The sequence below is a fragment of the Mus caroli genome, unplaced genomic scaffold (genome assembly GCF_978045245.1).
Source record: "Mus caroli unplaced genomic scaffold, Mus_caroli_1 scaffold_2, whole genome shotgun sequence".
Classification (NCBI taxonomy): domain Eukaryota; kingdom Metazoa; phylum Chordata; class Mammalia; order Rodentia; family Muridae; genus Mus; species Mus caroli.
Genome location: NW_028227257.1, coordinates 26,920,040 through 26,944,831, shown reverse-complemented (window position 1 = coordinate 26,944,831; position 24,792 = coordinate 26,920,040). Strand labels below are relative to the sequence as shown.

Sequence of the window (24,792 nt, the reverse complement as noted above, 5' to 3'; positions counted from 1 at the left end):
AGATAACTGTATACCTGACTCTAGAAACTTCCACCCACAGCTTAGCTCTGATTAAGACCTAAGTATCTGGGCTGAAGAGATGTCTTGGGTTAAGAGCAGGCACTGTTCTTGGCTGAGTTCAGTTTCCAGCATTTACAGTGGACGGTCTCCCTTAACTCCAGTCCCAGGGACATCTGATGCTACTGGGTTCTGCAGACACCTGCATTCAGGAGTATACACCATAGACATAATTTTAAAACTAATAATAAAGTGCATTTAAAAACACCTTAGAGCTGGGACAATATTTCCACAGGGATCTGTTTCTGTCTTTTTTATAGTTATGTCCTATTAGGATAAAGCAGAGAAAAGGTACCTTGGTGGGTTCGGGGCCAAGGTGTGCAACTACTAGTTGGCACAACAGATCTAATCCAAGAGCTTTATTGTTTATTGGGGGAGGGGGAGAGTGAAAGGCCTTCTGGGAATGGGGACATGAGAGCAAGATAAAGAGAGACACACACATACACAGAGAGGGAGACAGAACATACAAGACAGACAGAGCAACTTCAGGTGACCCTGGACCTTTTAAAGGGAGTGCACATGGCTCTGCAACTGTGGTGGCATAAGTGTGGAAGGTAACTGTGCTAGCAGCTGTGGAAATGCACGGCACCTGGCGACAATGGCGGTGGCTGATGATGTAAGCTGAGTCGCTGAAAGGCAGTCTCTTGGAGCACGCCTGATTTACAATGGGTCCCATCTCCTAAAGTTTCCAGAACCTTCCAAAATAATACCACACCTGTGCGGGACACTTTCTATTCAAATCATAACACAGACCTTGTCTCATAACCAACCATGGAGGGCTATGGTCTCTCTGGGGTGGAGCACGTGTTTTACTTGTTCCAAGCCCTGGGTTTGAGTGAGGTCCAGCACAGGAACAAACAAACACAAAGCAAAGATAGAACCCACTGAGGGACCCCAGTTTTTGACAGTTGGGTTTTTTTGAGACTAGATCTCACCAAGTAGCCCTGGATAGCCTGGAACTTGCTGTGTAGACCTCCAGAGAAACGCTTGCCTCTGCTTCCAGGGATTAAAGGTATGTGCCATCAGGCCTCACTCCAAAGTTTTATTTCTGTTAGTTGGTATTAAGGCAAGGTCTCAATCTGCCTCAGGGAGACCGGGAATTCATACTATAGCCCAGGTGGCCTTGAACTCAAGATAATTCTCCTGCCTCAGCATTCTGAGGGCTGAGATTACAGCCATCATGTCTGGCTGTTCCCAGTTGGCTTGGAACCCTAAGTTTGGGGTTGTTCACATAGCTGGGGCGATCTCTCTTATTCACTTGTTCAGTGTGCTTCTGTATCTAGACTGAAGATTCCTCCCTGAATGTCCTGTCTGCTGACTGGCACAAAGTCGCTTCTCAGTAAACATTTGTAACATAAAAGAAGGTAGATAAGATGGGCATGGTGGCACACACCTTTAATCCCAGCACTTGGGAGGCAGAGGCAGGCGGATTTCTGAGTTTGAGGCCAGCCTGGTCTACAAAGTGAATTCTAGGATAGCCAGAGCTATACAGAGAAACCCTGTCTCGAAAAACCAAAAAAAAAAAAAAAAAAAAAAAAAAAGAAGGAGGAGTGGGGGGGCGTGGAGGTAGATAAATAGATGCAAACCTACCATACTAGTGTCCGGCTCCTTATCCAACTAGTCCTGAAGAGACCCTGTCACTGAGGAGAGGGGAATGTTAGCTATGAACATCCAGAGTCCACAAGCCTAGGCAAGGACACTGAGAATAGCTCTGGTTACAAAAGCCCAGAGCTGATAAGTCAGCCATTTAGAGCTCACCTGCATCTTCCACTTGTTCTGACCTGTAGACTTTGCACAAAAAAACTTCAAACAATGTTTGCCAAATCCCCTTTATCTGAACTCACCTCCTCTGGGAAGCAGGCCGGGCTTGGGAACTCTCAAAGGATCCCCTGAGGCTATGGTTTGGATTTGAAGTGACCGTCCAAAAGCTTCATGTATTCAGGGCTTGGTCTCTAGCTAATGACACTGCTGAAAGGTGACTGGACCATGGTGACATCTCCCCAGCCTTTTATCTTTTGAGATAGGGTCTTACACATCCCAGCCTGGCTTCAGAATCCTGTCTTAAAATAGAAAGTAAAAAAAAAAAAAAAAGGCCTGGGGGTGTGGCTCAGTGGAAGATCACTCACCTAGCATGTGCAAAGGAGACAAGTCATGTGTGTGTGTGTGTGTGTGTGTGTGTGTGTGTGTGTGTGTGAGGTATGGAACCGTGTGCCTATAACTCCCATGCCAGCGAGGTAGAGACAGAGGACCCCTGCACTTTCTGGTCAGCCAAGCCCAGTAGGTTCAGTGACAGATCCTGTTTTGTAAAATAAGATGACGAACAATAAGAGTAATCAAAGACACATGCTGCGGACCTCTGGCACGCACACACACACACACACACACACACACCTACACACACACACAAATACATATACATACACCTCACAACTTAAAGTAATAATATTTGGGGCTGGAGAGATGGCTCAGTGGTTAAGAACATTTCCAGAGGCCTGCTGTTCAGTTACCAGCTAGGACTCGGGGCAGCTCACCAACTACTTATAACTCTGGCTCCAGGAGATCCCACACCCTCTATAGGCCTCTGCAGGCATCCACACACAAGTGGCAAACACTCAGATTGGCATCTACGCACAAATAAAGACAAAGATATATCTTTAAAAAATAATAATGGGGTGTCTGGCTCCTGCTCTCACAGACACTGCGGTACATTGAGCTCCATAGAGACAGTGCTGGGGCAATCAAGAGTCAGATAGACACTGGACGGGGCAAGCGAGAACCAGGGCACTGGGCGACTCTGTGCCTTGTAGAGGAAAATCAACTAAACGTGGGCAAAGAAGATCCTAAGAAGCTGAGAGGCAAAATGCCCTCATATGCATTCTTCGTGCAAAATTGCCAGGAGGAGCACAAGACGAAGCACCCGGATGCTTCTGTCAACTTCTCAGAGTTCTCCAAGAAGTGCTCAGAGAGGTGGGAGACCATGTCTGCTAAAGAAAAGGGGAAATTTGAAGATATGGTAAAGGCTGACAAGGCTCGTTTTGAAAGAGAAATGAAAACCTACATCCTCCCCCAAAGGGGAGACCAAAAAGAAGTTCAAGGACAGCCGGGCGTGATGGCGCACGCCTTTAATCCCAGCACTCGGGAGGCAGAGGCAGGCGGATTTCTGAGTTCGAGGCCAGCCTGGTCTACAAAGTGAGTTCCAGGACAGCCAGGGCTATACAGAGAAACCCTGTCTCGAAAAACCAAAAAAAAAAAAAAAAGAAGAAGTTCAAGGACCCCAATGCACCCAAGAGGCCTCCTTTGGCCTTCTTCTTGTTCTGTTCTGAGTACTGCCCAAAACTCAAATTGAGCATCCCGGCTTATCCATGGGTGATGTTCTGAAGAAGCTAGGAGAGATGTGGAACAGCACTGCAGCGGATGACAAACAGTCCTACGAGAAGAAGGCTGCCGAGCTGAAGGAGAAGTATGAGAAGGATATTGCTGCCTACAGAGCTAAAGGAAAACCTGATGCGGAGGAAGGGGGCGAGGGGTCAAGGCTGAGAAGAGCAAGGAAAAGAAGGAAGATGAGAATGAAGAGGAGGAAGAGGAGAAAGAGGAAGATGAAGATGATGAATAAGTTGGTTCTATCGCAGTTTTTATCTTGTCTACAAAGCACTTAACCCCCGCCCCCATATACAGCTCACTCCTTTTAAAGAAAAGTCAGGCTGTGTAAGATTTGTTTTTATGGGGGGAGGGTATGGGGGACTTTTGGGATAGCATTGGAAATGTAATTGAGGAAACTACGTAATAAAAAAATATTAAAAATTAAAAAAAAGATTTGTTTTTAAACTATACAATGTCTTTTTTTGTAGCGTTAACACACTACCAATGTGTCTTTAGATAGCCCTGTCCTGGTGGTATTTTCAATAGCCACTAACCTTGCCTGGTACAGTCTGGGGGTTGTAAATTGGCATGGAAAATTAAAGCAAATTCTTGTTGGTGCACAACACAAATTCGTTATATATGAGGACAGTAGTTTGGTTTTTGTTTTGTTTTTTTGTTTTCATTCTCAGCTGTCTCTGATGCAGCTTATATGAAGATAATTGTCGTTCTGTTAATGAATACCACTCTGCAATTGCAAACAACAAAATATGCGGCCATTTTGTTGACATTCTGAATGCTTCTAAATAAATAGACTTTTTTTAATTAAAGAAAATAATGGTCCTGGTATTGGTATAACATGCCTTTAACCATAGCAGAAACAGATGGACCTTTGTGAGTTCAAAGCCAGCCTAGTCTACATAGTGAGTTCTAGATCAACCAGGGCTACATAGTGTGAGACCATGGTTTTTTGGTTTGTTGTTTTGGTTTCGGTCTTTTGGTTTTTTTTTTTTTTTTTTCAAGACAGTGTTTCTCTGTGTAGCCCTGGTTGTCCTGGAACTCACTCTGTAGACCAGGCTGGCCTCAAACTCAGAAATCTGCCTGCTTCTGCCTCTCAAGTGCTGGGATTAAAGGCATGTGCCACCACTGCCCCACGAGACCATGTCTTAAAAATTAACAATACTTTTATAGTAGGGCTGGATCAGTGACTCAGTGGTTAAGAGGAGTTGCTGCTCTTGCACGGGACCTGGGATCAATTCCCAGAACCCATACAGCAGCTCACAACAATCTGTTACTTCCATTCCAGGAGATCCAATTCTGTCAGGCTTCCGAGGGCACCAGAGATTCATGTCCCCAAAGAAACATATCCACATCCCAGCACTCGGGAGGCAGAGGCAGGAGGATTTCTGAGTTCGAGGCCAGCCTGGTCTACGAAGTGAGTGCCAGGACAGCCAGGGCTACACAGAGAAACCCTGTCTTGAAAAACCAAAAAAAAAAAAAAAAAGAAAGAAAGAAACATATCCACAGATGCAGGGGAAAAAGAAACACTCATAGCCATAAAATTAAAAATAAGTAGTAGAGACAGGCAGATCTCTGTGAGTTCAAGGCCATCCTGGTCTACAAAGTGAGTTCCAGGACAGCCAGGGCTACACAGAAAGACCCTGTCTTAAGCAACAACAGTAATTATCCTATGTTCTAAGAAGCCCAGTAGAGAGCACCTTAGCCTTGGTCAGGGTTCACCTCAGCAGCTATGTGACTCAATATCAAATACCGTGGTAGGATGCACAGAGAAAGGTAAGACACCACTTCCTGCCTCTGTGACATTTTCCCCAGCAATGTGTGACTTTATTTGGATCATGGCAAAAACATTAGGGAATCTGTGAAATTAATTATTTTTAATATAAGTGTCACCAGTGAAATAATCCGGCGGCCGTATTTCTTTACCCTTGCTAGTCCCCAATAACCACACAGAGAAACCAAGATGTATTTCAAGCTGCCCATCAATATTCAGGCAGTAAAATTATTTTTATTAATCCCTAATCTGGTCTGGCGACCTCCCAGCCCTGTCTCCATGATACTTGCTGTTTAATATTGTTTGGGCCTTCCTTAGGTGTTTTTTCCTCATGGTGTCTTCTCAGACCCTTTCCTCCTGGCTCAGTCTGAAACTTCCTCCTTCTCTCTCTCCACACCACAGAAGTTTCTGCCCTATTCTCTCTTCTGCCCAACCATTGGGTGATCAGCATTTATTGACAGGGCAGAGAATAAATGGAAAGGGCTGTTTACACAAACCTGAGACAGGACATTCTTGGTATAAGCATTGCAATGCCGGGTCCAGATTGAAACAAGATATGAAGACTGAGAAGTCAGCATTTGAATAACATAAGGGTAAACTTTACACAGTGCATGAAAACATTCTGCCTACAGGAATCCAAACAGGCAGCCACTTCCTATAGCACAACAGACTCTCTTCAAAGTAAAATGAAGGTGGCCTGGGTCATGACCAAGAGGCCTGAAGAACTGTCACGGATCAGAGAGGTGGAGGAGATGTGACATTAAACATAATGCTGGACCTTGGATTGAATCACATGAACAAGAAATCGACATGAATCAGAAAACAGGTGAAATGCAAAGAACTTCTGTCCCTGAGTTAATATAGAGACACTGAAACTGACTTCTAAGCCAGGCTGCAGAGACGGCCCAGTAAGGACCCAAGTTCAAATCCCCAGCACTTATGTAGAAAGCCTAACTCAAGGGAGTAAGGCAGACAGTGATAGAGCCGGACACTGAAGTCATCTCTTCTGGCTTCCTGGTAGCCAATGCACAGGCACGCGCACACACCAGTGACTGTGTAAGGAAGAGCCCTTGTGGGTAGAGAGGTCAAAGTGGAAAGTAGGTTGATAGAAAATCACCAATTTTGTGTGTTTGTTTTTTTTTTTTTTTTGGTTTTTCGAGACAGGGTTTCTCTGTGTAGCCCTGGCTGTCCTGGCACTCACTTTGTAGACCAGGCTGGCCTCGAACTCAGAAATCTGCCTGCCTCTGCCTCCCGAGTGCTGGGATTAAAGGCGTGGGTTTCTCCCTGAAACCCTGGTTGTCCTAGAACTAACCCTAGACCAGGCTGACCTTGAATTCACAGATCTGCCTGTCTGTTTCCCAACTGCTGGGATTAAAGGTGTGCCCCACCATGCCAGGCTACAATTATGACTCACATGCCAGAAGGTCTCTAAAGAATGAAATTATAAAATAATTTGAAACTGAACTAATTACATAAAACAACATAAGCTGGGCAGTGGTGGCACATGCCTTTAATCCCAGCACTTGGGAGGCAGAGGTAGGCAGATTTCTGAGTTTGAGGCCAGTCTAGTCTACAGAGTGAGTTCCAGGACAGCCAGGGCTACACAGAGAAAAACTGTCTCGAAAAAAAAAAAAAAACAAAAATAAATAAATAGGGGCTGGAGAGATGGCTCAGTGGTTAAGAGCACTAACTGCTCTTCCAGAGGCTGAGTTCAAATCCCAGCATCCACATGGTGGCTCACAACCATCTGTCATGAGATCTGATGCCCTCTTCTGGTGTGTCTGAAGACAGCTACAGTGTATACGGATGCTCATAGTCATCTATTGGATGGAACACAGGGCCCCCAATGGAGGAGCTAGAGAAAGTACCCAAGGAGCTAAAGGGGTCTGCAACCCTTTAGGAGAAACAACAATATGAACTAACCAGTACCCCGCAGAGCTGTGTCTCTAGTTGCATATGTAGCAGAGGATGGCCTAGTCAGTCATCAATGGGAGGAGAGGCCCTTGGTATTGCGAAGATCATATGCCCCAGTACAGGGAAATGCCAGGGCCAGGAAGCAAGAGTGGGTGGGTAGGGGAGCAGGGCGAGGGGAGGGTATAGGGGGCTTTGGGAATAGCATTTGAAATGTAAATGAAGAAAACATCTAATAAAAATGCCTTAAAAATAATAATAAATAAATCTTTGGGCCAGAGTGAGCGGGGCTGGAGTGGCCAGAGGTTCTGAGTTCAACTCTCATCAACTACATGATGCCTCACAACCATATAAAATAAATAAATAAATCTTTAATAAGTAAATAAAATAAAAATTAAAAATAACATCAAAATTTACAAGATGCAAGCCGGGCGTGGTGGCGCACGCCTTTAATCCCAGCACTTGGGAGGCAGAGGCAGGCGGATTTCTGAGTTCGAGGCCAGCCTGGTCTACAAAGTGAGTGCCAGGACAGCCAGGGCTACACAGAGAAACCCTGTCTCGAAAAACCAAAAAAAAAAAAAAAAAAAAAAAAAAAAAAAATTTACAAGATGCATCTAAGGCAAAACGAGAATTATATAGTATCAAATGCATATGTGTATATGTATATATATATACATACACACACACATATATATATGTCCCAAGTCAATAATACAGACGTCTATTCATGAAACTAACAAAGAGAAACAAAAGCAAAGTAAGTGAACACAAAGACATAAGGAAGTCTGAAGCTGTGCCAGGAGCTGGCTGTGGGCAAGTTTAGAGTTTACTGCTCTCTGTAAGGACTCTCAGCACCCACACCCCCAGCCCTCAGCCACTTGTAACTCCAGAGAATCTGATGCCCCCTTCTGGCTTCCTTGGGTACCTGCACTCATACATAAAATTACACACATGATTAAAAATAAACACAACTTTTATTTTTAAGAAGAGAAAGGGCTGGTGAGATGGCTCAGTGGGTAAGAGCACCCAACTGCTCTTCCGAAGGTCCAGAGTTCAAATCCCAGCAACCACATGGTGGCTCACAACCATCCGTAACGAGATCTGGCGCCCTCTTCTGGAGTGTCTGAAGACAGCTACAGTGTACTTACATATAATAAATAAATCTTTAAAAAAAAAAAAAAAAAAAAAAAGAAGAAGAAGAGAAAGAGTAGGGGGCTGGAGAGGTGTGTCAGCGGTTAAGAGCACTGACTGCTCTTCCAGAGGTCCTGAATTCAATTCCCAGCAACACATGGTGGCTCACAACCATCTGTAATGAGATCTGATGCCCTCTTCTGGTGTGTCTGAAGACAGTGACAGTGTGCTCATATAAATAAAATAAATCTTAAAAAAAAAAAAAAGATAATCCCAGCACTCGGGAGGCAGAGGCAGGTGGATTTCTGAGTTCGAGGCCAGCCTGGTCTACAAAGTGAGTTCCAGGACAGCCAGGGCTACACAGAGAAACCCTTTCTCGAAAAAAACAAAAAAAACAAAAAAAAACAAAACAAAAAAAAAAGAAAAAAAAAGAAATTAAATGAGACCAAAAGATTAAAAAACAAAACAAGAGCCGGGCATGGTGGTATACACCTTTAGTCCCAGCACTTGGGAGGCAGAGGCAGGTGGATTTCTGAGTTTGAGGCCAGCCTGGTTTACAAGGGAGTTCCAGGACAGCCAGGGCTATACAGAGAAACCCTGTCTCGAAAAACCAAAAAGAAAAAAACAAAACAAAACAAGAGTCTCTCTATGCAACTCTGTGTGGTCTGGAACTCACAGAAATCCACTTGCTTCTGCCTCCCTAGTGCTGAAATTAAAGGCATGCTTCACCATTTCAGGCTTAGCTGCCTTTCTATACATGTCCCCAATACTGAGCTTTAGTGCCCACAGAAAAATGACAAACCTGTCCCTTCCTCACAGGTGCTGGCAGGGCCTGTAAGGAGTACTCCCTACTCTGGTGCCCAACTGGGGATTTTATTTTGTTTTTGAAGTCTCATGTAGCCCAAGATGGCCTCGAACTTGCTACGTGGCTGAGGATGGCCTTTAACTCCTCATCTTCCTGTCTGCACTCCCAAGTCCCCACATTACAGAGGGCATCATGAGGGCCAGTCTCACGCAGGATCTCAGGGGCAGACTCACTCCCTGGCCTGGGACCCCAGAGTGACCTGAGGTGCAGAGAGTCTGTCACAGGTCCAGGACCCACAGAGGATGTTCTTCAGTGGCCCTTCATGCACAGTGAGCCACCATATCTGCCATGCCCGTTGAAGGGGTCCTGTGTTTACTTTCTTCCTCAGCCCTGGGCAGAGCTTCCAAACAGATGTTCTTCATCATAGCCTCACTACATCACAAGCCTGGAGTTCCCACGGAGGCTGGTGGGAAAGGACAGGGAAGAGCAGAGGGTCACGGTCCACATAAGCCTTCCCCAGGGAGGCCCTGTGAGAGATGAGAAACTGAGGCCCAGAAAGTGGCATTGCTCGCCCAAGAGCCCACACAGAAGGTACTCTTCCCAGCACAGATACCTGCCCCCCCGCCCCCGCCCCCCCAGGACATTGAAGGCATGCTGGGTGCGGTGGCAAGACCCTAGGTTAAATCACTGGTGGGGGAGGGGCAGGGGCGCAGAGCACTGTGGGGAGTGATGCTGGGCCATAAGGTGTGCTTCTTCAGGCTGTATGATTGAGGGTCTTCCTCTGTCCTCTGCTCCTGAGGGCTACTCCACAGCGCACCTTGTCAGTCTCCAAGGGGGAAACTGTTCCTTGGTATCTCTCAAATACAGAATTACTTTGGTTGGAAGGAAAGGACAGCTCTCAGGGGTGACCACTAGAAACAGGCAGGACCTGTCAGTTGGCAGAAGGCTGCTGGAATCCCACAATGACATGTTTGCCTTCTCCAGGTCCTGCTACCCAGGGCCAGAACAGAGGTGACTTGCATCTTGCCTGTAAGTTCTTTCCAGTATCTTTCTTTACGCGTTTGCCCTTGGATCTTTCCCCTTCCTTTTAGTAAGCTGGGCTGGATGGGCTAACTGGAACCCTGATGGGTGGGTTGGGGGTGGGCATATACCATGGACACAAAACCAGGAAACTGTGATGCCAGTTCACAGTGGAACCATAGCCCCCACATACCAGTCTATTGACCATCCTGGCTTCCCTCCTCCACTTCCACAGCCTCAGGTCTTTGGATGCCTCTTGCTCCTTGGTTTTTTTTGGTACTGGAGATTGAACCCAGGTCTTGGATATGCCGGCCAAGCACTTGCCACTAGCCACTTTGCCCCAGTCCTCTCTCTAGAATACAATTCAGGATCCTTACTGTGCTCATCCCTCCCTCTCCCTCATGTAGCCTGCCTCTTGTATCCTGCCCTGTCCACCGCAGCCTCTCCTTTGCTCTGGAAAAAACGCTCAGGTCTTCTGCCTCTGGGCTCCAGCAGGTCTTTCCCTCTGCCTGGAGCTGGATGTCGACCTGTATGAGCAGGAAGTATGTCTGGCTTGTCACTGTAGCCTGGGAACGAATGCAGCTGCTCTGGGTCGGTCTCAATACATTCTGAAGAAGAGAGAGAGCAAGAGCGAGAGCGAGTGAGCGAGGGGGAGAGAGAGAGAGAGAGAGAGAGAGAGAGAGAGAGAGAGAGAGAGAGAGAGAGAGAGAAGAAGAAGAAGAAGAAGAAGAAGAAGAAGAAGAAGAAGAAGAAGAAGAAGAAGAGGAAGAGGAGGAGGAGGAGGAGGAAAAGGAAGAGGAGGAGGAGGAGAAAGAGGAAGAAGAGAAGGAGAGAAGAGAAAAAGAAAAAGTTTTGTTTTGAGTGCTGGGATCAAACCTGCTAGGCAAGCACTCTACATCTGAGCTATACGGACCAGCTGCCATCTTTTTTGTTTGTTTGTTTGTTTGGTTGGTTTTTTTTTTTTTTTTTTTTTTTCGAGACAGGGTTTCTCTGTATAGCCTTGGCTGTCCTGGAACTCACTCTGTAGACCAGACTGGCCTCGAACTCAGAAATCTGCCTGCCTCTGCCTCACAAGTGCTGGGATTAAAGGAGTGTGCCACCACCGCCCCGGCCCAGCTGCCATCTCTTAACTGGTTTTGTTTTGATTTGTTTTTTAAGCAAGATCTTTTTATGTAGCCCAGGCTGGCCTTGAACTCAATGTGATCCTTCTGCCTCAGCCTCCTGAGTGCTGGAATTATAAGCATGTGTCTCCACACCTAACTCCATTGCCCACCTTTTAAGAGAGGTCTGACTTTGTAGCCTAAATTGGTTTTGAACTCATCATCAGATTAGGGCACTTGCTGAACAACTTTGGCAAGTTTGATGCTGGACCCATGATTCCTGAAATCCTTCCTTTGAACTCCACCGGCTTACTACTGCACATACATGCCCACACTCACACACATGTGAGGATGCCACTCACATATACACACACTGTGGGAAGGCACACTCACATACACACTGTGGGGAGGCACACTCATACATGTACATAATAATTGATTTTATTTATTTATCTTTTTTTTGAGGCATGGCTGTCCTGGATCTCACCATGTAGACCAGGCCGGCCTTGAACTCATAGAGACCCACTTGCCTCTGCTTCCCAAGGGAGCTTCACTGGCCCAGTATCAATACATAATTCCTTCTTTCTTCGTTTTTATTTTTGAGGTGATGTCTCAGCCTAGGTTGGCCTAAAACTAGCTATGCAGACCAGGCTGGCCTCCAACTCACAGAGGCCTGTCTCTGCCTCCAGAGTGCTAGGTCAATAGGTCATTATTTATTGTACCTGAGGTTTTTCTGGTAATGAAGTATTACCGCCTGTGAAGTGAGATACATGAGGTAGGAACCAACCTTTGGTCTCTCACAGGCGAGTGAAAACTGGAGCTCAGAGACATTAGGCCACTTGTTGAGAGTCACAGCTCAGATGAGAAATCCCGGGGGTGGCTTTCTCTCTCTTTCCTTAGAGACAGAGTCCTACAGCAAAGCCAACTTTGTAATCCTCCTGTCTCTACCTCTGGAATCCTGGGACCGCTGGTGGCCTGCGGCAGAAGGAGGCTTCCCCCTCTCCTCTTACCGCACCCCTCTTAGGGTGGAGGGCCCAGGAGAGCCCACAGTGGTACACGAAGGCTGCCTGGGGCGGAAGGCTGGATGACTGATGGACACTGGCGTCACACCTGTAATCTCAGCACCCTGAAAGTGGAGGCAAGAGGTAGCTCAGGGCCAGTCTCTGCTAATAGTAAGTTGCAGGCCATCCTGGACTCCAGAAAACCTGACTCAACCAAACCAGACAGCATTCCTGGTGGGATGGCAAGGGGAAAAGTGTGGCCGCAGGGTTCTCCAGTTCTTCTGTCGGCTGGGGGTCTGCTGAGGTCCCTACTCCGGTGAGGACCCAGCGGGAAGCCGCAGTCCTTTCTCTTTTCCTGCGCCCCTGGGGACATGGCTCTGCAAAAGCGACCGAGGCGGGATGTTCCCACGTGGGGGTGGCGGGCGGAGGCGGGGCGTGCTCTGGTCCCCCTCGCCCGGTCCGCGGTTCCCTGCCAGTCACTCAGCAGGGCAGCTCTGGATAGTTCCGCCGCCTCCAGCTTGCAATTGTGAGTCCCACCTGAGGGCAAGGGTCGCGGGGGTGGGATGTTCGCGGCGGCCACCACACAGCCCTCTTTTGCTGAGGTTTCCCCCACTGACTATCCTTGTCCTGGGCATCACACCGGGCCCCAGAAGTGAGGTCTCTTTTCAGAGGGTGGGCTGGTCCTTTTCCTAGAAGTGCTGCCTCTCCTACCCGCTGACCCAGTTTGGTCCTTAGCCTCTAAAGCCCCTGGGATACCAGACTCTGCATGTCCCGCGTCCCGAGTCCAGAGTGATGGTAGGGCGCAGCCTGCCCCCTCCTCCTGCAGCGGAGCAGGCAGAGCGCACGTAGGCAGTCAATTAAGGAGACCTTGGAGCCAGAGCTTCTGCTTAGAGGTCTGGGCTAACAGCCCTGTGGGAAGGAGGCTCGGGACTTTTCTCTGGGGCAGACAATTAGTGGAGCTTCCCAGCTCGGCTGATGGGAGGCTGGCATCAGAGCACAGGGCTCCCTGTCCTGAACTGTTCACATCTTACCCAGTAGCTTGACCTCTTCCCACTTTCCAAACGATGAATGGAGAACCCAAGAGGACCCCAAAGATCTAGATCAGCGGTTCCCAACCTGGGAGGGGGATGGGGGGGCGTTGAACTACTTTTACTGGGGGCTCCTTAGACCACTGGCATATCAGGTATTTACGTTAGGATTCGCAACAGTAGCAAAACTTATAGTTATGAAGTAGCAACAAAAATAATATTACAGTTGGGGAGGGTCACCACAACATGAGAAACTGTATTAAGGAGTCACCGCAGCATTGAGAACTACTGGTCTAGAGCCCCCATCAATTCCCATGGTGGTATTAGACAAAGCTGGAATGGTCACCTGATCAGCAAATCAGAATCTGGCCCTGAGGAGCAGCCAGAGAGCAACGTGGTGCTGAACCAGACGTGTCTCTCATCCTGCAGATGTTTTCCAGAGCTGCCCGGAGTCTGGTAATGAGGACAGGACTCAGAACTAGAGGGACAGGGACACACAGCCCAGGAGATGCTGGTAAGTCTCAGATCCTGGTACCCAGCATAGATCCAGAGCTCTGACAGGGAGGCCTGTTAACTAGCTTATATAACTTCCTTTGATCCTGTCCCTGGGTCCTGGACCAAGTTTCTTGGGCAAATGGAGCCACTGAGGAAGGAGGGGGCAGACTCTTCATTCCAGGTCTTGTTAGAGTGTGGATCCACACCTTACCTCTAAGGCCTTTGCATCCCAAGGGGGAGGGTGCTGCAGAACGGGGATCCTGAGTTCTCCTTTCCAGACCTTGGTGTCAGGACTGGTCAGAAGAAAGAGGTCTAAAGCAGGAGAGATTTCAACTAGATAGCAGGAGGAATGTCTTGAGGCTCAGGAGAATAATGTCAAAGATTCCATTTGTTGATCCATTACAACCCCAGTACATGGAAGACTGAAGGGTGAGTTAGAGACCAGCCTGAGCTACAAAGGGAGACTGTCTCAAAAAAAAAAAAGGAGAGAGAGAGAGAGAGAGGACGCAGAACTAAGCCTGCTCTGATATAGTTCTCCTGCTTCTAGTGTCAACAAACAGGGGACCCTCAAGCAAGGCCCTCCACTTCCTAACCTTGCTCAGGGAAACCCAGCGGTCTGCAAGAAGCTGAGGCCCAGTTACCAAGGAAAGCCTCTAGAAGAGGCTGGGAAGAACACTGTCCTCTTTGGAGGGATGATCACCGAATACTGCAATGTGCTTAAAAAATTATGATTGCTTCTGTGCACCATGTATGGGGGTCATTAAAATGTGTCACTGTCTGCATGCAGGATATATGGGGTCCTGCTACCCCATGCTTGGAGAGGAGGTCAGAGGACAACCGTGTGGAATCCATTCTTCCACGTTGGCATAGACTCTAGGGATTGAACTCAGGTGTCAGGCCACTGCAGCTGTCTTTACCCTACGTCACTTAAAGGTCCCTTCCTTTTCTTTTGTTCTATTTCATTTGGAGAGGGGGAGGTGGCAGGGAGAAACGCTGTCATGTACCAGGCTGATCTGGAAATTGCTACGTAGCTAAGGACAACCTTGAACTTCTAATCCTTCTGCCTCTGCCACTCAAGTCCTCCCGAGTGATGAGAAGACAGTCATGGTCCACCATGCTCAGGGGTACTGGAGACCAAACCCAGACCTTCTCACCCCCCACCCCAGGCTTCCTGTACGCTAGGCAAACACTCTACTGACTGAACTACACTCATGGCCCTTCTTCCCCCAGAGGAACTTTGGATGGATTATCTGGGAGCCTCCACTGAGGTGTGGGACAATCTATCACCCATTCCTTCTAGATGAGGCTGCTCAGATACAACTGTGCACAGTGACTTGCATGTTAAGTGGCAGTGCGAACCCAGCTGTCTCTAATGAAGCACCATTAGGCATGTGTAAAGACACACACAGGATACTTTATAGTTTGCATGGCAGTTTCGAATGGATCTCAGTTCCCTCTTTCAGCCCTTCCTCACCCCTAGCCTCTGCCTTACTGGACCTCCCCTCAGGCTTACATTGTTATCCCAAATAACACAGGGTTTGCAGTGTGCATCCATGAAATGGAAATGACCACATCACCTGAAAGCCGTCAGCTGGCACACGGTGAACACGGGATGTACTGCCTGCCTGTAATTAGAATCACAATTAAAGGAGGGTGACTCTGGGGCAGCCTGGACACAGCTCCTTCCCTTGTACCTGCAGCTGGCAGCCAGCGGAGGATGACCCCCTACATTGACTGCTACGCCCAGCGCTCCTATCCCATGCCGGATGAGCCCTTCTGCACAGAGCTCAGCGAGGAGCAGCAGGCCCTGAAGGAGAAAGAGAAGGGCAGCTGGACCCAGCTGAGCCAAGCAGAGAAGGTGGCCTGTAAGTGTTGGGCTAGGTGGGCTGGCTAGAGAAAGGGGGAGGAAGGGAGGGAGTGAAGTTTGACTCACCCTTTCATTCACTGAACCTCCACGTCTGAAGGGAGTGACATGGGGGACACGAGGAGAGTCACCTGGACTGACCTCATGGTATGAGACAGAATGTGTGGCTAAGGTTGGATGTATCCCTGGGAATACAGCCCCAAAAGACAGATGGGGTCTCCAGGAGGTCTTACTGAGGAATCCAAGTGACGTGGAGAAAGGTGTCACAGCAGGTGACAGGTGTGGAGGGTCCTTATGACACTAAGTGGGGCACAGAGAGGCAGCTGAGGTAGGCAGGGAGCAAGGAGGTAGGAAGGCTATGTGGCCCTGGGCTAGTCTTGGCTATCTGGAGCCTATTTGCCTCATTCCACAGTTGGGGTGGCAGACATCTTTTATTTCAGGAGGTATCAATGGGCAGAAGCTGGCTTGGTCGCTCACTCACTCACTGGGTGTCTTACTGGGCATCTGCCACAAATGCAGAACCTGGCAATATGGTTGGGGACAAGCCAGGCTGCACCCTTGCCATGTAAACACATGCCCAGGGCTCTGTCTGGCTCCTTTTCCTTCTTTCCATGTTCCCCACCACTCACCCACCTCCCTCCCCTTCTTTTTGCTCCCCCTCTCCCCAACCTCCCTCTTCCTTCCTCTCAGCCCTCCTTCCCTCTCTGCTCCTCCTTCCCTCTCTGCTCCTCCCTCCTCTCCCTCCTTCCTTCTCCCTCATTTCCTTCCTTCTCTCAATTCCATCCCTCTCCCCTCTATATCAGAAAGGGAGTGCCATCTTTTCTTCTAGTTATTTATTTATTTTTATTTTATATATATGAGTACACTGTCACTGTCTTCAGACACACCAGAAGGGGGCATCAGATCCCGTTACAGATGGTTGTGAGCTACCATGGGGTTGCTGGGAATTAAACTGAGGACCTCTGGAAGAGTAGTCAGTGTTCTTAACCACTGAGCCATCTCTCCAGCTCCCCACCCCTTTCCTTCTTTACCCAAATGTCACCACACTAAATATGTCCCTGTACCCACCATTAATTAAGTGGCCAGCAGCTGGTCGGACAACCCTAGAAAACCGAGGCTCAGGAAGATAAAGTCACTGGCTTGGCCACACAGCTTAGACTAGACATTGGTCAGGACTTGTTTCCACTCAGAAGGTTCTGGGACTATACCACAGCCATACCACACACTCTGGGAAGGCTGGTGAAATACGGGATGGCACCAATGCCCTCAACAAACAGCAACTGAGACTGGACCTCTTGCCCCACCCCTGCCTCCCCCCACCCCCGCTCTCACCTTCACCCCACCTCCTCCCTTCTTTCTGCTGCTCTGGGTTGAGAGTCACTGTGGCAGCCAAACTGCCCAGCCCATGACAGTTCTGCCCAGGAAACTGTGCCAGCTCACATTTTTCCTTCACACAGTCGTTTCAGAGCTATTTAAAGTACAGAGGAACATTGTTCACTTGGGGCCGACACCCTTAAAGAACTGTAAGGAGGAAAGGAAAGAGGGGTGACCAGGGATGAAGAGAGGCAGGGAAGGAAGGAAGGGGGGAAAGAAGGAACGAGGGAAGGAAGGGTCAGCATCCTTCCTGAAGTCCTCCTGAGACGAGGTCCTTGGCACACAGACACTCCTTGTCCCCTCTGTTGATTTTTCTGCTCTGTCTCTTGGTCTGAGTTGAAGCACCATGCTGCATCATGGGCCACCATAGGCCTGGTCCACGCATCTACCGATAGCCATGTCAGAGCCTAGGGAGGGATCTGAATGTGACTATATTTTGATAATCACCCAAAAGGTATACAACTTAAGCAAAAATAAAGTTTTTAAGTTGGCATGATGATATATACACTTGTAATCCCAGCCCTGGGAATGGCTGAGGCAGGAGGATTGTAGATTCAAGGACAGCCTGGGCTGTGTAGTGAGATTCTTTCTCAAAATAAACCAATGCTTTATAGTTTTAAAGTCATAACGATACAAAACAGGGCCTCTTGTGTGCAGCCAGCAGTCTGGGTGCCGGGAACATTAGTGAGCAGAGAGCCCTTGTTCTTCCAAAGGTCTGGGAGGGCGAGCTCTGCAAAGCAGATAAAACCCTCAGCAAGGAGAGGCAAGGCAGGAAAGTCCTGATAAAAATGTGTCACATAAAAACTTGGTTTTGTACTCCTGCGTTAGAAATCCACCTTCGCTCTTCAGTTAAAATGAACTCAGCCAGGCAGTTGTGGTGCATGCCTTTGGTCCCAGCACTTTGGAGGCAGAGCCTGGTCTATGGACTGAGTTTCAGGACAGCCTGAACTACACAGAGAAACTGTCTCAAAAAACCAAAACCAGAGCCGGGCGTGGTGGCGCATGCCTTTAATCCCAGCACTCAGGAGGCAGAGGCAGGCGGATTTCTGAGTTTTAGGCCAGCCTGGTCTACAAAGTGAGTGCCAGGACAGCCAGGGCTACACAGAGAAACCCTGTCTCGAAAAACCAAAAAAAAAAAAAAAAAAAAAAAAAAAAACCAAACCAAACCAAACCAAACAAAACAAAACCAAAACCAAACCTAAAGAATGGACCCAAATCTGTCTTACCTGTGGCTGGCCAGGTCCTGTGTGATCTGCCTTCTCCTGAGGCTCACTACCCCTCAGCCACACCGCCCGCCCTTGGCCCTTCCCTATCTGTAGAAGTCCTGAGACATTTAGGTTGGTTTTTTGAAACAAAGGCTTTCATAATATATCTTGGCTGGTCTGGAATCCAATATGTAGCCCCAGCTGACATGGAACTCACTGAGATCCTCCTGCCTCTGCCTGGCCAGTACCAGAACTAAAGGCATGTGCCACCACCCATGCTGACTTTGTTTAATTTCAACTTGACTTTCTCTGTACCTAAACTTGGGTTCCAAGATCTCTTAGAGGCTTTCTCAGTCTCCCTAATGGAGGCTGCTTTTCCACCCCACCCCTAACACATTTGCTGAGACATTTGGTGTCTCCCCTCTTAAGTTCCACGAGGATGGGAATTTTTGTTCACCTTGGTCACTGCTGTGCATAGGGTTGCCAGGTTTTGGGTACAGAATGTGTTTAATAAGGATCTGATGGATGAGCTGCCTACAGGGTGCGACATCCAAGAAGCAGAGAGGCAGGGATGAGACTCTAGCTCAAAACAAGCAAAACATATAAGCAAACAAGAACGGGCTGGGGTACTTGGGAGACGGCTCAATCAATAAAGTGCTGCCATGCAAGCGTGAGCACATGGAGTCCAGGAAACAAACAAACAAACAGACAGACAAATAAACAAACAGGGATGGCAAGCACTGGCCTGCAATCTCCCAGCTGTGGGGAGGCCAAGACAGGAGAATCTCTCTGGTCAGCTAGTCTAGCCTAATCAGCGAGCTTCAGGTTTAGTAAGAGACTGTCTCAAAATACACAGTAGAGAAGGATTAAGGAAGACGAGGACGAGGGATGATCTCCAGTCTTCATGTTCCTGCACATACATGCCCATGAGCACACACTTGCACACACAGAGACTGAGTGACCAGCTTATGGTGCAGGAAGGGACAGCCAAGGGTCTCAGGGGCCAATAACTGGCTCTAGGGTGCTTGGTATGGTTATCCATGAGTTCCCTTCCACACACTGCCTGCCTCCAGTGTACCGGCTCCAGTTCCATGAAACCTTCGCAGAGATGAACCATCGCTCCAACGAATGGAAGACAGTGATGGGCTGCGTCTTCTTCTTCATCGGATTCACGGCTCTGGTGATTTGGTGGCAGCGGGTCTATGGTGAGTGGGTGGGTCATATGGCTGTAGGCCATCTGTGCCCTTTGTGTTTATAGCCACAGGCTGAGCTCTTCTGGGGACCATATTTAGGACTCATCTGAAGGGTTCTGAAAAGTCTCCACAGAGGGAGGGTGAAGAACAGAACATGGCCACCTAGTGGGGGATGTAGGGAGATTAGCTCTTCTAGGCATTAGTTTTCTCATCTGCAAAATGGGACTAGTAACAGCCAGCTTTCTGTGCTCTCCTGAGGATTTAACAAGAGGGCTATCGGTCCAAGTGGGTGCATGAACATGAATGTGGTGGGTTTGTTGTTGTTGTTTTGTTTGTTTGTTTTGTTTTTATGAGACAGGGTTTCTCTGTGTAGCCCTGGCTGTCCTGGAACTCACTCTGTAGACCAGGCTGGCCTCGAACTCAGAAATCCACCTGCCTCTGCCTCCAGAGTGCTGGGATTAAAGGCATGTGCCACCACGCCCAGCTAAATGTGGTGTTTTTGATTGCTAGATATTAACTACATATTTCTTAACATGTTTTCAACAATTGGAAGACATTGAGTCCATTGTCTTTTCATTTTTATTTTTATTTTTAGTAGACAGGGTCTCACAATTTAGCCTTGGTTGGACTAGACCTTACTAGGTAGACCAGACCAGGTTGGCCTCAAACTCACAGAGATCCATTTGTCTCCCAAGTGCTGAACTCACAGAGATCCATTTGTCTCCCAAGTGCTGGGATTAAAGGCGTGCCCTACCACTGCCGGGCTCCTTTTTTTTTTTTTTTTTTTTTTGAAAGCAGGTTTGCTCTGCAGCCCAGGCTGACCTCAGACTTGGGAGTCTCCTTTCTGGGAGTCGGGGGTTAGGGATGCAGGAGCACTATATTTATTCCTCTCTCACTCACAGGAAAAGGCAGGAGGGCAGCTCTGCAGACTCTCTGCCCCATCACACTTAACCAGAAGGGAAGCTTGCCTTTGATGTGTAAGATGGGGTTTCCATGACCAGCCTCTTTTGTTCATGTCCTATTGGCTACAGATGATCACATGTCCTTGCTTAGCTACAAGGAAAGTTGGAAATATAGGAAATGTCCCTTTTCTGGGAATCCACCCCCCTCAATGCAAGGTCTTGCTGGGTGATGGTGGTAGTGGTGGTGGTGGTGATGGTGGTGGTGGTGGTGCACACCTTTAATCCCTGCACTCAGGAGGCAGATCTCTGAACTGGAGGCCAGCCTGGTCTACAGAGTAAGTTCCAGGACAGCCAGGGCTACACAGAGAAACCCTGTCTCAAAAAGCCAGCCAGCCAACCAACCAACCAACCAAATAAGGTCTTAATTTTTACCCCAGTGTCTTAGTGTTCTGTTGCTGTGAAGAGACACCATGACCATGGCAACTCTAGTAAAGGAAAGCATTTAAAGTGAGGCTTGTCTACAGTTTCAGAGGTTCAGTCCATTGTCATGGTGGCACGCAGGCAGACATGGTACTGAAGAAGTAGCTGAGGGCTCTATATCCAGATCAGCACACAGCAGGAAGGAAGGTGACATTGGGCCTCGTTTGGGCTTCTGAAAGCCCACCCTCAGTGGCACACCCCTCCAACAAGGCTACAGCTCTTAATGCTTTTCAAATAGTGGTATTCCCTAATAACTAAATACTCACATGCATGAGCCTATGGGGCCGCTCTTGTTCAAAGCCCCACACCCTGGCTGGTGTGAAGCCCAGTGAGTAGCCTTAGGTTGGCCACAGAGCCTCAGCAATCACCATTCTGCTGTAAAATTTCAAGTGCTGAGAACACCAAGAGTCATCACAGATTGATTTTGTTTGTTTTCAGAGGTGGGTCATTTCTTTTTCTTTTTTCTTTCTTTCTATTTTTTTTTTTTTTTTTCGAGACAGGGTTTCTCTGTGTAGCTCTGGCTGTCCTGGAACTCACTTTGTAGACCAGGCTGGCCTCGAACTCAGAAATCCGCCTGCCTCTGCCTCCTGAGTGCTGGGATTAAAGGCGTGCGCCACCATGCCCGGCCATTTCTTTCTTTCTTCTAAAATTTTATTTAGTATGGAGGTCAGAGGACAGCTTTTGGGTGTCAGAGTCAGGCCCGGTGGCAAGCACATTCACCCGTTAAGCCATTTGGCCAGTCCTTTGGGTATTTACTTGTTTTAAGCAGGGTCTCCTTATGTACTCCTGGCTGCCTTGGAACTCTCTCTGTAGATCAGGCTGACCTTGCATTGACAGAGACCTGACTTCCTCTGCCTCCCAAATGCTGGGGGGTAGCCTGCTGTGACTTCTGTGAAGGCTTGATGGGAGTTCCTGTCTTGCAAAGACATGAGATGGAGAAGTCTTTGGGAATGGTCTAGCTCAGGGTTTGCTGTGTGGCTGGGACCCTTCTTCTCCATTGCTGGATAGAGAGTATCAGTGACAAGGTTGGGAGGTGGCCCAGGCAGTAAAGAACTTGCCGTGTAAGCCTGAGGACCCGAGTTCATATCCCATCCCAGCACCGACAGGAAAAGCTGAGATGTCAGGCCAGAGGGAGGGCTCAGCAGTTAAGAACGCTGGCTACTCTTCTAGAGGACCTGAGTTCATTCTTGGAACCAACATGAAAACTCACAACAGTCTGTAAGTCCAGTTCCAGGGGATATAACATCCTCTTCTGGTCTCTGCTGTCACCACACATACATGGTGAACAGATACATTCAGGCAAAACACCAATACAATAACAATAATAATAATAATAATATTGCGGGACTGGCAAGATGGCTCAGTGGTTAAGAGCGCCAACTGCTCTTCCGAAGGTCCTGAGTTCAAATCCCAGCAACTACCTGGTGGCTCACAACCATCTGTAATGAAATCTGATACCCTCTTCTGGAGTATTTGAGGACAGCTACAGTGTACTTACATATAATGAATAAATAAATTAAAAAATAATATTGCATAATATAAGTTCAAAATATAAACTATATAAATGTATAAGTATTATAGTTATTGTTATTATTATTTTTGAAGCTGGGCCGTGGTGGAGCACGTCTGTAATTCCAGCATTGGGAAGGTAGAGGTAGTAGGATCCCTGCAGCCAGCCTAGCAGAGCAGTGAGCCCCAGGGGCAGTGAGGAACTCTGTCTGGTGGGACTAGCGAGGCAGCTCAGTGGGTAAAGGAAGGTGTGTGCCACCACGCCTACAACTTGAGCTCAGTTTCCAAGAGCCATGTGCTGGAAGGAGAGAACTACCTCTTCTTCTTCTTCTTCTTCTTCTTCTTCTTCTTCTTCTTCTTCTTCTTCTTCTTCTTCTTCTTCTTCTTCTTCTTCTTCTTCTTCTTCTTCTTTTTCAAGACAGGGTTTCTCTGAGTAGCCCTGGCTGTCCTGGAACTCACTTGGTAGACCAGGCTGGCCTCGAACTCAGAAATCTGCCTGCCTCTGCCTCCCGATTCTGGGATTAAAGGTGTGTGCCACCACGCCCGGCTGAGAACTACCTCTTTTGACCCCCACATATGCAGCACTGCTCACACGGGCTCTTAAGTATCAGGGATAGCGCCTAGGCTAGAAGGGTCACCCTGGGGAGCAATGTATATAGATTGGGAGCTCTAGCCCTTAGGCCTTCTCTAGTCCATAGGTAAGGGTCTCTCAAGTCCCTCTCTGAGGGTCTAGCCTTTGAGTTAAATGCTATTCTCCCCTGGTGTTTATCATTACTATGTCACCCAGGCTGTCCTTAAGCTCTCTGTCCTGCCTCAGCTTTCCAAGCCCTTGGATGACAGGCCTGCACCTCTGCCTGGCTCCCCAGTTTGTAAAGGGAACAGTGTCGGCACACCTATTACTCCCCATGATCTCCCGAAGCTGCAGGACACAGAAGGAGAGGGAGCTCCATTGCCCTTCCTGTCTAGTGGGAGGCCACAGCCACAGGCCACTGCTCCCCAAGGTGACCCTTCTAGCCTAGGCGCTATCCCCGATACTTAAGAGCCCGTGTGAGCTGTGCTGCATATGTGGGGGTCAGAAGAGGTAGTTCTCAGCCGGGTGTGGTGGTGCACACCTTTAATCCCAGAACTCGGGAGGCAGAGGCAGGCAGATTTCTGAGTTCGAGGCCAGCCTGGTGCAGCCAGAGACATGCTCAGTCCCTCACAAGTTCTCACACTCTGTCCCCATAGCCCTCCAGACAAAGCCTACTCCTGCTGCTGAGGAAGGTGAGGCTCAGAGAGGTGAAGTCATTTGTTCAAGGCTACAGGGTGCAGAAGTGGTGGGGTTGGGAGTGACCCAGGTAGTTCTCAAATCAGCCATTGGTCACAGAGACAAATGAGGAAACAGACTCCCCGTGGGGAAGGAGCTGCAGGAGGACTATGGCAAAGCTGGGAGCAAAACCTGGTCCTGGACCGTTCTTCTCAAGAGCATCTGGAGAGCCTGTTGATACACACCATTAATCCCAGCACTGGAGCCGCAGACGCAAGTGGATCTCTGAGTTCAAAGCCACCCAAATCGACAGAGTGAATTTCAGGACAGCCAGAGCCACATAGGAAAATCATGTTTCAAAAAGAGAGATAGAGACAGACAGGCAGAGGGGTGGGGGAGAGCCTAGAGGTACAAGAGCACGCTTGGTGCAGGGGACAATGACCGTGTGCTTGGAGACTAGGCTCAGAGTCCCAGAAGCCACAGAGACCAGGGCTGTCACTGTCTCACTCTTGCCCTCCCTGCAGTGTTCCCTAAGAAGGTTGTCACCCTGACGGAAGAACGGAAAGCCCAGCAGCTCCAGCGCCTCCTGGACATGAAGAGCAACCCCATACAGGGCCTGGCTGCCCACTGGGATTATGAAAAGAAGGAGTGGAAAAAGTGATCAACATCACACTTCTGCCACCAGCCCCTGCAAACTGCTTCTGCAGCCCTGGAGACAATCCTCCCCTCCCCTCCTCCTCCCCTCCCCTCCCTCCTCCTCCTGTCCTGTCTCCACTCCCTTCTCCAATAAAAGCAGCCTGCTTTGTTCTGCCTGCAAACTCCCCTTTGGACTATCTGTTATCTAAATTTAACCATTGAGATGGGGGGCCGGGGGCAGGAACAAATCATGAAGGGTCTCCTGGAGAAGTGGGTTGGGGCTGGGCATTAGGCAGGATGGTGGGGGAAAGACAGGACGGAGAAGAGAAGGCATTCAAGGGAGGCAGTTCAAAGGCAAAAGCACCCTTATTCAGTCAATTAACAAATCTTTCTTGAGCACCCATGCATACCTAATAGTAAGATCCCAGGCTCAGGGGATGCTGCGGTATATATGACCAAGTCCTTGGCTTCACAGAGGAGACCTTTCTTCTGTGGAGGCCAATAGAGTGAATAATAAATAATGGAGAGAAATATTGTGTTGTGGGAGACAAGTGCCACAAAGCAGGCTAAGAGGAGTCTGGGAAGCAGGTGAAGAGTCTCTTAAGGGAAGTGGCTCTTCTGAAGAGGGCAGAGTGGAATCAGGGAGGAAGCCTTGAATGGAGGGTGGAGGGTGGGTAGCTTGTGGA

General features: G+C 48.5%; 1 protein-coding gene and 1 pseudogene across 1 annotated transcript; both read left to right on the top strand.

Annotated features, from left to right (window-relative positions):
- Window positions 1-655: 655 nt before the first annotated feature.
- On the top strand, window positions 656-10,934 carry LOC110307339 (high mobility group protein B1-like; annotated as a pseudogene).
- Window positions 10,935-12,575: 1,641 nt separating this feature from the next.
- Cox4i2 (cytochrome c oxidase subunit 4I2) lies at window positions 12,576-24,272 on the top strand. Its single transcript, XM_021156826.3, has 5 exons — window positions 12,576-12,700; window positions 13,632-13,716; window positions 15,398-15,562; window positions 19,214-19,345; window positions 23,995-24,272. The coding sequence occupies exons 2-5, from the start codon at window positions 13,632-13,634 to the stop codon at window positions 24,129-24,131; spliced, it is 519 nt and encodes a 172-aa protein (XP_021012485.1). The 5' UTR covers window positions 12,576-12,700; the 3' UTR covers window positions 24,132-24,272.
- Window positions 24,273-24,792: the final 520 nt, after the last annotated feature.

Bases quoted from the DNA above. Each gene is read 5' to 3' on its own strand.
- Cox4i2 (XM_021156826.3), top strand. From the start codon at position 13,632: ATGTTTTCCAGAGCTGCCCGGAGTCTGGTAATGAGGACAGGACTCAGA. The intron at 13,717-15,397 runs GTAAGTCTCAGA...TTGTACCTGCAG, and splicing joins ACACAGCCCAGGAGATGCTG to CTGGCAGCCAGCGGAGGATG. The intron at 19,346-23,994 runs GTGAGTGGGTGG...CCCTCCCTGCAG, and splicing joins TTGGTGGCAGCGGGTCTATG to TGTTCCCTAAGAAGGTTGTC.